The following is a 13506-nucleotide window of genomic DNA, read 5'->3' as shown; positions in this document are numbered from 1 at the left end:
GAATATGGAAGAAAATATGCATCATCTCATGAACCTGTGTAGCTCTATCAGATATACTCCTGCATGTGAAGCCGCATCTTTAACATGCAATAGTATGCAATAGAATGAATCGCGTAACAGCTTAACACTTCCATATTTCAAAAATGTAACTTGACAACAAAAAGGACAATGTGATTGTCCTAGAAATGTTATTTCTGTGTGCGTTATAAATTTAGATACAACGATGTGTTAAAAGCAACACTGACCCGAGTAACCACCAGGACCTTCCCATTGGCAACAGTGTTTCATAAGTAACTTTTTATGTCTGTCTTTATTTTATGATATGGCAATTGTGTATTAGGCTGGGCAATACAGCAAAAATCAAAATAAAAAAACATTAATACATACAGTAGTGTTCAGAATAATAGTAGTGCTATGTGACTAAAAAGATTAATCCAGGTTTTGAGTATATTTCTTATTGTTACATGGGAAACAAGGTACCAGTAGATTCAGTAGATTCTCACAAATCCAACAAGATCAAGCATTCATGATATGCACACTCTTAAGGCTATGAAATTAGGCTATTAGTAAAAAAAAGTAGAAAAGGAGGTGTTCACAATAATAGTAGTGTGACATTCAGTCAGTGAGTTTGTCAATTTTGTGGAACAAACAGGTGTCAATCAGGTGTCCCCTATTTAAGGATGAAGCCAGCACCTGTTGAACATACTTTTCTCTTTGAAAGCCTGAGGAAAATGGGACGTTCAAGACATTGTTCAGGAGAACAGCGTAGTTTGATTAAAAAGTTGATTGGAGAGGGGAAAACTTGTACGCAGGTGCAAAAAATGATAGGCTGTTCATCTACAATGATCTCCAATGCTTTAAAATGGACAAAAAAACCAGAGATGCATGGAAGAAAACAGAAAACAACCATCAAAATGGATAGAAGAATAACCAGAATGGCAAAGGCTCACCCACTGATCAGCTCCAGGATGATCAAAGACAGTCTGGAGTTACCTGTAAGTGCTGTGACAGTTAGAAGATGCCTGTGTGAAACTAATTTATTTGCAAGAATCCCCCGCAAAGTCCCTCTGTTAAATAAAAGACATGTGCAGAAGAGGTTACAATTTGCCAAAGAACACATCAACTGGCCTAAAGAGAAATGGAGGAATATTTTGTGGACTGATGAGAGTAAAATTGTTCTTTTTGGGTTCAAGGGCCGCAGACAGTTTGTGAGATGTCCCCCAAACTCTGAATTCAAGCCACAGTTCACAGTGAAGTAGGGCTGCCACAACTAGTTGACTAGTCACGACAACGTCGACTAAAGAAACCATCAACAACTAATTTAGTAGTCGACGAGTCGTTTATTTTATTTAAGTCTTTGTTTTTCTCTCAATTCATAGTTTTAGGCAGCGAGCCATACTGCCGTCATTTGGAGGGTCAAACTTGGATAAGACGGGCGATTAAAACAGTGGCCGTCTTGTTCAACGCTGTCTAAAATACGCAGTTTACCGGAGGAGCTGTTGGTGTGTGTGTGCGCGCGGAGTTAACTCGCTGCAGACTGCGAACGGAGGAACGAGACGTTACACTCTGCTGAGAACCATCAGTGCACGTGACACAGCGAGCGCGGAGCAGAGAGAGGATTTTAACCCGAGTGAACATATAAAAAAAACAAAAAAAAACAACAACACACAAACCGTGGAACTGCTTTTACTTTTCTCTGCTCTTTCTCTACCGGTGTTTTTCTGATGGCACCGTTCTGTTCACACCATGTGCATGTCGTATACTGAATTTATGAGATCATGAGATGAAATAAACAGTCAGATATCCTTAAAACATCCTTAAAAATGAGAATATATAAATTAACTCACAGGTTAAAAAAAATCCCTGCTGTGGAGAAGCTGTGCAGTGATGTTCGGAGGCACAGATCACAAAAAGCAGGTGAGAACTCTGAACTTTTAACAGGTGTTATTTTCCAAAGGTATTTATTTGTTCAATCTTAAGCTTAATGTAGTGTTCAAGCACAAAACGTGACTGATGAGGAGAAAAAAATGACTTCATCACACTAAAATGAACTGGAGTCGGAATAAAAATACAAGCTGCTGATTTGTTATTTTTCAAAGTTATTATAAGCTGCAGCTATATGGTTTATTCATTTCAAAGTGAGTTACCTCTTATTTTATTCTGATTTATTTATACAAAAAATGTGGGGAGTCAAATCAGTCTGCATTGTTCTGTTCAGTTTATATCAAAGTTTACCTGCACATGTTTGCGTATTTTTCTTTCGTTATAAGAGTTTGGTGTTTGCATTTGCTCCACAAAGTTTTAAAACACAATAACATGTTCACACTTTTCTTTATAGCAGTTCTGTAATTTCAGAAATGCAACAGAAACAACCATAAATCAGAAAAAGTTGTGACTATAAGTAAAATGAAGATAAAAATAAAAATGTTGCACTATTCCCAGTTTCTCCACTCACAGAAGTCAAACGTTCTTCCAGAGTTGTGTCTTGTGGTTTCCCTCACTTGTCTCCTTCCAGCATGGACATTCAGTTTTTGAGAACTGCCTACCTGACACAGATTTACTATAAAGTACCACACTGTTTGTATTTCTGAATGATTGATATAAATGAAGTCTAAGAAATAGTCACTGATTTGGAAATGTTCATGTTTTCATCCCAACGTTTCTCGGAAAATACTGCAGGCCTTAATTTAGGAAATTATGTATGATCCGACTAGTTGACTAATCGCAAAAATAATCGTTGACTAGTCGACTATCAAAATAGTCGTTTGTGGCAGCCCTACAGTGAAGACAGTGAAGCATGATAGTTCAAGCATCATGATATGGGCATGTTTCTCGTACTATGGTGTTGGGCCTATATATTGCATACCAGGTATCATGGATCAATTTGGATATGTCACAATACTTGAAGAGGTCATGTTGCCTTATGCTGAAGAGGACATGCCCTTGAAATGGGTGTTTCAACAAGACAATGACCCCAAGCACACTAGTAAACAAGCAAAATCTTGGTTCCAAACCAACAAAATTAATGCCTTGCAGATGTGAAGAAATCATGAAAAACTGTGGTTATACAACTAAATACTAGTTTAGTGATTCACAGGATTTCTAAAAAAGCAGTTTGAACATAATAGTTTTGAGTTTGTAGCGTCAACAGCAGATGCTACTATTATTGTGAACACCCCCTTTTCTACTTTTTTTTTTTTTTTACTAATAGCCCAATTTCATAGCCTTAAGAGTGTGCATATCATAAATGCTTGGTCTTGTTGGATTTGTGAGAATCTACTGGTACCTTGTTTCCCATGTAACAATAAGAAATATACTCAAAACTTGGATTAATCTCTTTAGTCACATAGCACTACTATTATTCCGAACACTACTGTATATGTCAAGGACATGAACGAGCGAAGCTCCTCGCCATCTAACAGTGTCAATTAGGTCCTTCAGCCTTTATTTTTCAGTAAAATGGTTCTTGGGAGCATGAGCATGGCTAAAACCTTTCAGCTTTTGGGGCTCCCCAGACCCCCCGCCTTTTTCTTTTTTCTTTTGCTATAACTATACCTTTTTAGAATATTTATTTTCAGACAAATAATGTGGTATAACTTTCAATATGATTCAAACATTTTTAAATTTTGACCCCTGTGTAATTCTTCAACTGACCCCTACCTGGCCGCCTATTGAAAATTCAAGTGGATAGTTTTTTCAAAAGAGTAATGCTTAAGGAGTATTTGTGCCAACTTTGATGCTTGTATCACCATTTGAAGGATTCCTTTGTAAATATTCTGTTGTCCGCTGCACTGTTTTTTTTTCTAATTTGAATTAAAAAAAAAAAATTCTTAAGAACAAAGAACATTTTTCTTCTTGTTTTATGGAGTTACCTACAGAAATTCTGAGAACCCACCCAATGAATGACTCAGTGACTCCATTAATCTTATGATCACACTGCCAATTGCAGGGAATACAACTGGGCAATAACCCTGTTGTGTCTGATGAATTGCGGACTTTCATCCTGGTTATCCGGTCGTAAATTGACTTTTACCATCGACGTGTTAGTAAAATGGATATTTGCGACTGTATAATGCGTGAATGTTCGCAAAACATCAGACACAAGGGGGTTATTCCTATTCTTATCCAATTCCATCGTTTCCACGGTTTATTTTTCTGTAAGTAATTTTGTCGGCTGGCTGCGCGCGCTGCCAGTGTTCTGTCGAATTGTACATCTCGTAAATCGACAGTTCCGCATCACGACAATATTGCACATGCGTGCGCAGTTGCGCAGACGGTCGACAGGAATGACATCCTGTCAGAACGCCGGTCAGGACGTGGAGTAATACAACCAAATGTGAAATGGTCAAATATTTTCCCACCGTTACCCCAATATTATAAGGTCTGAAATCTCACACGAGTCGCCAAGCAGATTTGGATTCGAATCAGAATTGTCTGAGATTAATTTAACATGAGAAAATTTTAAATCTCAGACCCCAGTCATCAATAACACAGTAGAGAGAAAAAAAAAAAAAAAAATCAGAAGCATTGATAATTTTTGCAAATAAATATTTCATCAAGAATTTTTCCTCAACAGTTACCTTCATGAAATGACCCAAAAGCTTCACAGCAATATAAAAATAACCACCTGAGAATATATTTAGACAAAAGCTAATTGGCAAGCAGCACCACATGAAAGATGAGTGTTACAGAGAGTTCAGTTGACCTGAGAAGCTCATTCCCACAAGAGCAATAAATAAATAAAAATCCTCACCTGTAATTCCAGAAACTCGAGCTATTAAGATCTCAGATGTGCCAAATGTGTCTACATTACAAATGTCCCCATTAGGAGACATACAGAGTTTAGCCAACCTCTGTTTGACAGATATAGGAGTTTGGCTTGTTTAGTTTTCATGGTGAAACCCATCCTGAAGGATACAGCTTTATGTTTTTCTGTTAATATATTAATAAAAATCACAGAGCCAAAAAATACTTTCCAGCCCAACTGTGGTCTTCACCTTTGTAGAAACATCATGCTGCTATTGCTGCAGATCTTCACACAATGCACTACCTTTGTGTGACGGTTCACTGAAATCCATTACATGATTTAGGGAAGCTGTGCTCATGACGTTTATGAATATTTTATGATGCATCAATTAAACACAAAGGTCCAATTATTACCATTTGAAGATGAAGTAGAGTAATTTTCCTTCATGCACATTTTTATATCGTGTGTTACCACTGTGTAATTTCTTCATTTTTTTATTTTTAATAAATTTGCAAAAATTTTAACCACTTCTCATGTTGTCAATATGGGGTGTTGTGAGTAGAATTTTGAGGGAAGAAAATGATTGTTCTCCATTTCGGAATAAGGCTGTAACAACGAAATGTGGAAAATGTGCCGTGAATACTTTCAAAATGCACCGTATGTCAGATTCAAGGGCCTGTCACACCTCGACAATTTAGCCTGTGTATGCCAGACGTATTAAAAAATCTGGTGCACGCTGTCGTACGTCTAATAAATTAATGCAGCTGTCACACCTTAACGATTATCCAGCGTCTGCCGACAGCCCCGTTTCAACCCAGTGGTTTCTGGTCGGTACTGCACCATGTGGTGCGCATTAGTGCAATAAAACATTTTATTTTTTATTTTCATTTTTTTATCTTGGTGGACCATTTTCATTGTGTAAAATGTTAATAAAAACAGAATACAATGATTTGCAAATCCTCTTCAACCTATATTCAACTGAATACACCACAAAGACAAGATATTTAATGTTCAAACTGATAAACTTTATTGTTTTTGTGCAAATATTTGCTCATTTTGAAATGGATGCCTGCAAGACATTTCAAAAAAGCTGGGACAGTGGTATGTTTATCACTGTGTTACACCATCTTTCCTTCAAACAACACCCAATAAGTATTTGGGAACTGAGGACTTGTTGAAGCTTCGTAGGTGGAATTCTTTCCCATTCTTGCTTGATGTACGACTTGTAGTTGTTCAACAGTCCGGGGTCTCCATTGTCGTATTTTGTGCTTCATAATGCGCCACACTTTTTCAATGGGCGACAGGTCTGGACTGCAAGCAGGCCAATCTAGTACCTGCACTCTTTTACTAAGAAGCCACACTGTTGTAACACGTGCAGAATGTGGCTTGGCATTGTCTTGCTGAAATAAACAAGGACATCCCTGAAAGACGTTGCTTGGATGCAGCATGTGTTGTCCAAAAACCTGGATGTACCTTTCAGCACTGATGGTGCCATCACACGTGTAAGTTGCCCATGCCATGGGCACTAACACACCCCCATACCATCACAGATGCTGGCTTTTGTACTTTGAGCTAGTAACAATCTGGATGGTCTGTTTCCTCTTTTGTCCGGGGGACATGACGTCCATGATTTCCAAAAACAATTTGAAATCTGGACTCATCAGACCACAGCACACTTTTCCACTTTGCGTCTGTCCATTTCAAATGAGCTTGGGCCCACAGAAGGCGGCAGTGTTGCTGGATGTTGTTGATGTTTGGCTTTCGCTTTGCATGGTAGAGTTTTAACTTGCACTTGTAGATGTAGTGCTGAACTGTGTTAACTGACAATGATTTTCTGAAGTGTTCCTGAGTCCACGTGGTAAGATCCTTTACACAATGATGTCGGTTTTTAATGCAGTGCCGCCTGAGGGATCGAAGGTCACAGGCATTCAATGTTGGTTTTCGGCCTTGCCGTTTACATGAAGAACGTTCTCCAGATTCTCTGAATCTTATGATTATATTATGGACTGTAGATGATGGAATCCCTAAATTCCTTGCAACTGAACATTGAGAAACACTGTTCTTAAACTGCTGGACTATTTTTTCAAGCAGCTGTTCACAAAGTGATCCTCGCCCCATCTTTGCTTGTGAACGGCTGAGACTTTTGAGGATGCTCCTTTTATACCCAATCATGACACTCACCTGTTTCCAATTAACCTGTTCACCTGTGGAATGTTCCAAACACATGTTCTTTGAGCATTCATAAACTTTCCCAGTCTTTTGTTGCCCCTGTCCCAGCTTTTTTGAAATGTGTTGCAGGCATCCATTTCAAAATGAGGAAATATTTGCATAAAAACAAAAAAGTCTATCAATTTGAACATTAAATATCTTGTCTTTGTGGTGTATTCAATTTAATATAGGTTGAAGAGGATTTGCAAATCATTGTATTCTGTTTTTATTTACATTTCACACAAAGCCCCAACTTCACTGGAATTGGGGTTGTATACATATTATGCAAATAATTACACTAAGTCCTTTCAGCTTCTCCCTTTTCACTCCAGGTCGCCAATATGGGTTAGGGTTATGCAGATCCAATATGGATCTGCATGTTAGTATGGCACAAGATTTACACTGGATGCCCTTCCCGGTGTGACAAGGAAAATAGGCACAGGCGGTCTTAAACTGGAAATCTTCCATTTTGAAAGCAAGTGCACTATCCAACTATGCAAATTACATTAAGTGAAAATAATCTAGCAACCTTTCTATGGGAAGCTTCAACTGGAATCCAGTTCAATCAGATTTCACTGTAGTACACATCATGTTAATAGTTACATTCACTATGCCACAATGAAAGTGAGGATGTTCCCCCTCTCTTTGTAGATTCCGCCATATACCATGTATCTACACTTCAGAGAATAGGATAATGTAAATAAATTTGCAGAACGTGAATTGATGTAGCAGCATCATGGCAGGACAAGGAATGAAAGGTGGGGGTAACAGAAAATCTAAATTTATATATTTATTTATTTATTTAGTTTTTATACTGTATGCTGACCTCCTGTTGGCTGATGTCCAGGATGCGTTCCAGAGTCAGCTCTTCAAAATAAAGGCGGTCACACTCATCAAAATCCGTGCTGACCGTCTCAGGGTTGTGGTTAACCACCACTGTCTTCTTGCCCATCTGCCTCAAAGCTCGAATGCTGGATACCGCACACCAGTCAAACTCAACACTGCTCCCTGGTGGACAAAACCATTAATTAGTCTGAGCATTTTAGCTAAACATCCTCAATCTGACATGTACAGGAAGAATTAATTAGCTTTTCCTGGAAAGGATATTTGAGTTCTTCTATACCTTTACCTGATCAGATACAAAATGTTGATTTTGTGTTCAATCCATTCATTAGAGAGTTTAGCATAACTCAATAAAGGGGCACAGATTCCTGCAGGCAGCGTGGGTTGTGGTTTTTTGTTTGTTTTAGTTTTTGCCATTATAAATTCTACACTAAATCAAGTATGTTTAATTTTAAGAAAGCCAAGCAGCAGGCTCACAAAACTTAAACCAACAGCACATCTCACTGAAATCTTTAGAAGTACTATTAATGTAGTTTCTCAACTACATTACAATACAGCATTTACCACAGATGTCAGATTGGTAATTGTTGTCGATGACAAATTACTTGCTGTATAGATGACTGATATTTTTCTTAACCTACCCTCATAGAGATCTCCCCACAGTGTGGTGGTGGTGGAATTATTAACCATCAGATGACAAAGTAAAACCTCTAAAATCATTCTCAAATCAATTTTAAGCAAAAATGAGGTGATAATCTGTTAATCGCTGCTGACATGACACATGCGCAGTGAATGGTGCCGGGTTGAAAAGATCGATTCACTGATTTTTTTTTTATCTTACATGCATGAGCAACATCGGGTTTGAGTCGTAAATCGCTGCATATTTTTGCGGAGAAAGCGATGCGGATTGGCTCTCATAACAGCACAGGTAGGTGCAGGTGTTTATAGAGAAATAAATAAATAAAAACCTGACCCATGCTTCACCAGCAACTACAGTGCACGGCCTTCAATCTGACATCAGAAACTGGCTAAGGCCAAAAATGCAACAGAATACACACTTTGTTACTAACCAACGTACCTTAGTATTCACAAGATAACATTTAAACTTGTGGAAACTATAATAACACAAAAGCAAGATTATATTTAAATAGTGTGACCTCATATTGGACTCACCAATATGATACGGCCCACAACCAAGGACCATGGTTCCCTTGTCTTTGAAGTCCAGATCATGTTCCTGAAAAAATGTAAACATTTTTCCTCACATCCATATTCACGTTGCATGTTAAAAAGCATCCATCCCAACATTTCATTTAAATTTTGAGCACTAAAGCTGATTAAAGTATCTCTTAGAAAAGGTGACACATTTATATTTACATTTATTTACAAGTGTCAATAATTTAGCATCATCTTACCAAAATATCTGACGCTGCTAATTAGGGATGGGTATCGAGAACCGGTTCCTTTCTGGTATCGTTAAGAAATGATTCGATCCACCAACATCAATAAGCTTTGTGCTTAACGATTCTGTTATCGGTCCTTCAGAGTGCCCATTGTTTTGGGGGGTGTTTGTCAGGAAAATGATCATTTCTCTACATTGATTACAGACCCTGCAGCGGGTCCGTAATCAACTTTTCTGCAGCGCGGCTTTGCTTTGAGCCTTGAACCAATCAAAGCAGTGGTTCGCAGACTGAAGCAATGCGTCGATCTATTGCTTCATTTATTCTTTCTTTCGCTTAATTTTCCCCGCTAAAACCCTAAAGAGCATACGTCTGTGTATTATTTACCTTTTCTATGTTAAACCAACCTGTTATGGTCTTCTGAAACAGTTGATAGATGTATTTCATAACTTAAAAACAGGAGCGATGCTAACGCATTAGCATGTCTATGGCATTTTCAATGTTAAAAGTTAGCATTAAGCAGTTGCAGCTGTCATCACATTCGGGTGCATTTGTTTTCAAATTGTAATATTTCTTAAATTTATTTTTGTTTATATATTAATAATCTAATGATTATTATATACAATTTTAGAGAAAGAGACAAAAAGAACCTGAATAAAAATACAACAGAAAATATAAAACCAACTAACAATGAACATAGATAAATAAATAAATACATACATGCAGAAATAAATGTTTCCTGTGAACACCTAGTGACTCTTACACCTCCATTTAATCCCTGTCTTATTTAAGTTTAATGACAGTTTGTTTCGGTCAAACCATATTTTCAATTTGTTAATTTCTTCAGTGATTTCCTCCAGAACTATCTGCCAAACTAGAAAACTGCTGCATCCTGGTAAGAGCAGAATACTACTGGAATGAATTTGAATAAGGAAAACTGTTTTTTTTCCTCACCTAAATGGATGCTGCACTCACTCCAGTTTATCATCTGGAATAGTCCCAGATTGCATTTCAGAGCTTCTAGAATTGAAACATTTTCATGCGGGTGGTGTTGGGGGGTAATTTTGGGTTTCAGCTTTTGTTTCTCACCACTTTTATCCCTGAATATGTCAATCATGAGTCATGTTTGCATGGATTAAAGTTACTAACTGGGACTCCTGACTTGTTGCGAGAAAGAAACGAGAATCGTTCTCCGTTCTGTTCACACAGCTCCAAACGTTGCACGGCTCTCTGGCGAGTCAAGTTAGAACTATAGAGTCCAGTCTGCATTAATAACTTCAAAGCAAAACACTATTTTGTTTATTTTTATTTATGTCCAGAGATCAAGGATACAGTGACCAATTTCATATTTATTTACTTTAAGACTCAATGAAATACATAGAAACCCAGCAAAACCTACTTTTAGTACAAAATTCACGAGCTATCGATAAGGGAACAGATAAGGAATCGGATCGATAAGCAGAATCGATAATGGCATCGATATCAAGAAAATCTTATCAATACCCATCCCTACTGCTAATATATATTCATGAATGCCACTCCCATATTTACAATTTCATTGAGCTAGACTGTGACTGGATTGGCTCGTAATCATAATGATGTTACTTTAGAATTTTATTTTCTTCATAAGCAGAACCACATACCTGACCATGATAGGTACAGTACAGGTAGTTTGTCATGGCTGGGTACTCAGCTGCCAATGTGTCAATCTGTTGAGAAGAATCAGAGAAAACAGTTTTTTTTATTCATCCATTCTTTTCTTCTTTGTCATTCTTCACTCATTATTGAAAAGTTTCACCAAGAACTGTTGTCAGTTGGAGTAGTATTACTGTATTTTCTGGTGTATACCTGTCAAAGAAAATACCTCTTGAAGAGGTATTTTATTTATATATATGCACACACACACCGGACTATAAGTCACACCTTTTCTGTGTTATGAGCTGTTTAATTTGGGATTTCTGTGCATTATTGTAGTGTCTTTTTTTTTTATTACTGGCATTTATACTTGTGAATTTCAGTATACAAGTTGCACCAGAATATAAGTCACAGGGACTTACAGGTCTAAGGTTCTAAAAACATTTTGGACTCACACCATTCCAACTCATTATACCTTCTTTGTTTAATTTATTACCACACTTAAAATGTCAGCTACCTATTTTGAATTAATTAATGAATTTATTCGGCACACACAGATCCAGAACAAAAAAAACTTACAAAGAAAGAAATAAAGAAAATAATCCAACAATGCACCTATGCGCTCAAAAGGGTGTAGGCAGAAGCAAAAGCTTGTTAACGCCTACCCTTTTAACCAAAAATAAAAGTTATATATATGTATATAAAAGTATACATATACCCATGATAAATAATACAAAGTGTAAATTGATCAATATTAACATGCTATAGCAAGTAATCAAATAATTTTTGTAGAGCCTTTTAAAGCTAACCAAACTGCCAAGTGATTTTATGTTATACGGGCAATTATTCCGAATACTGTATTAACACCTTTAACAGACACGCAATGACTTTTTATGGTACTTCGAATCTTTGATTTCTGAAATAATAATGTTTCTCATAAATTATAACTGGGGTCCCTCATTTCAAACAGGTCCTGGGCATGCAGTGATAGAAGTTTATTTTTTACTTTGAACATAATATGTATTATGATATAAGCAATCAAGTCTCAAAATTTCAAAATATGCAAACGGACAAACAATGGATTTGTTGGTTCACGATATGGTTTCTTACTAATAATTGTTATAGCTTTCTTCTGAAGCAAAAATCTAGGCTTTGTATTACAACCCCTGGCAAAAATTATGGCCTCAGAGGATGTTCATTCAGTTGTTTAATTTTGTAGAAAAAAAAAGCAGATCACAGACATGACACAAAACTAAAGTCATTTCAAATGGCAACTTTCTGGCTTTAAGAAACACTATAAGAAATCAGGAAAAAAAAATTGTGGCAGTCAGTAACGGTTACTTTTTTAGACCAAGCAGAGGGAAAAAAATATGGAATCACTCAATTCTGAGGAAAAAAATTATGGAATCATGAAAAACAAAAGAATGCTCCAACACATCACTAGTATTTTGTTGCACCACCTCCGGCTTTTATAACAGCTTGCAGTCTCTGAGGCATGGGCTTAATGAGTGACAAACAGTACTCTTCATCAATCTGGCTCCAACTTTCTCTGATTGCTGTTGCCAGATCAGTTTTGCAGGTTGGAGCCTTGTCATGGACCATTTTCTTCAACTTCCACCAAAGATTTTCAATTGGATTAAGATCCGGACTATTTGCAGGCCATGACATTGACCCTATGTGTCTTTTTGCAAGGAATGTTTTCACAGTTTCTGCTCTATGGCAAGATGCATTATCATCTTGAAAAATGATTTCATCATCCACAAACATCCTTTCAATTGATGGGATAAGAAAAGTGTCCAAAGTATCAACGTAAACTTGTGCATTTATTGATGATGTAATGACAGCCATCTCCCCAGTGCCTTTACCTGACATGCAGCCCCATATCATCATTGGAACGGCCTCAAACAAAAGTTCCAGCATCATCACCTTGCCCAATGCAGATTCGAGATTCATCGCTGAATATGACTTTCATCCAGTCATCCACAGTCCACGATTGCTTTTCCTTAGCCCATTGTAACCTTGTTTTTTTCTGTTTAGGTGTTAATGATGGCTTTCGTTTAGCTTTTCTGTATGTAAATCCCATTTCCTTTAGGCAGTTTCTTACAGTTCGGTCACAGACGTTGACTCCAGTTTCCTCCCATTCGTTCCTCATTTATTTTGTTGTGCATTTTCGATTTTTGAGACATATTGCTTTACGCTTTCTGTCTTGACGCTTTGATGTCTTCCTTGGTCTACCAGTATATTTGCCTTTAACAACATTCCCATGTTGTTTGTATTTGGTCCAGAGTTTAGACACAGCTGACTGTGAACAACCAACATCTTTTGCAACATTGTGTGATGATTTACCCTCTTTTAAGAGTTTGATAATCCTCTCCTTTGTTTCAATTGACATCTCTCGTGTTGGAGCCATGATTCATGTCAGTCCACTTGGTGCAACAGCTCTCCAAGGTGTGATCACTCCTTTTTAGATGCAGACTAACGAGCAGATATGATTTGATGCAGGTGTTAGTTTTGGGGATGAAAATTTACAGGGTGATTCCATAATTTATTCCTCAGAATTGAGTGAGTCCATATTTTTTTCCCTCTGCTTGGTCTAAAAAAGCAACCGTTACTGACTGCCACAATTTTTTTTCCTGATTTCTTATAGTGTTTCTTAAAGCCAGAAAGTTGCCA

The 13506-nt window shown here is 37.3% G+C and overlaps 1 protein-coding gene across 1 annotated transcript in view; it reads right to left on the bottom strand.

Moving 5' to 3' along the window:
• cps1 (carbamoyl-phosphate synthase 1, mitochondrial) overlaps nt 1–13506 on the bottom strand; it is a 95434-nt gene that overhangs the window by 40905 nt on the left and 41023 nt on the right. The window contains exons 23-25 of the mRNA XM_034185859.1: nt 10842–10907; nt 8972–9035; nt 7782–7963 (exon numbers count right to left, since the gene is read on the bottom strand). Of these exons, the coding sequence (XP_034041750.1) occupies nt 7782–7963; nt 8972–9035; nt 10842–10907 (312 nt within the window). The remainder of the gene's footprint in view (nt 1–7781; nt 7964–8971; nt 9036–10841; nt 10908–13506) is intronic.

This window comes from Thalassophryne amazonica, chromosome 14 (genome assembly GCF_902500255.1).
Source record: "Thalassophryne amazonica chromosome 14, fThaAma1.1, whole genome shotgun sequence".
NCBI lineage: Eukaryota > Metazoa > Chordata > Actinopteri > Batrachoidiformes > Batrachoididae > Thalassophryne > Thalassophryne amazonica.
This window is presented reverse-complemented; position numbering and strand designations above follow the sequence as displayed.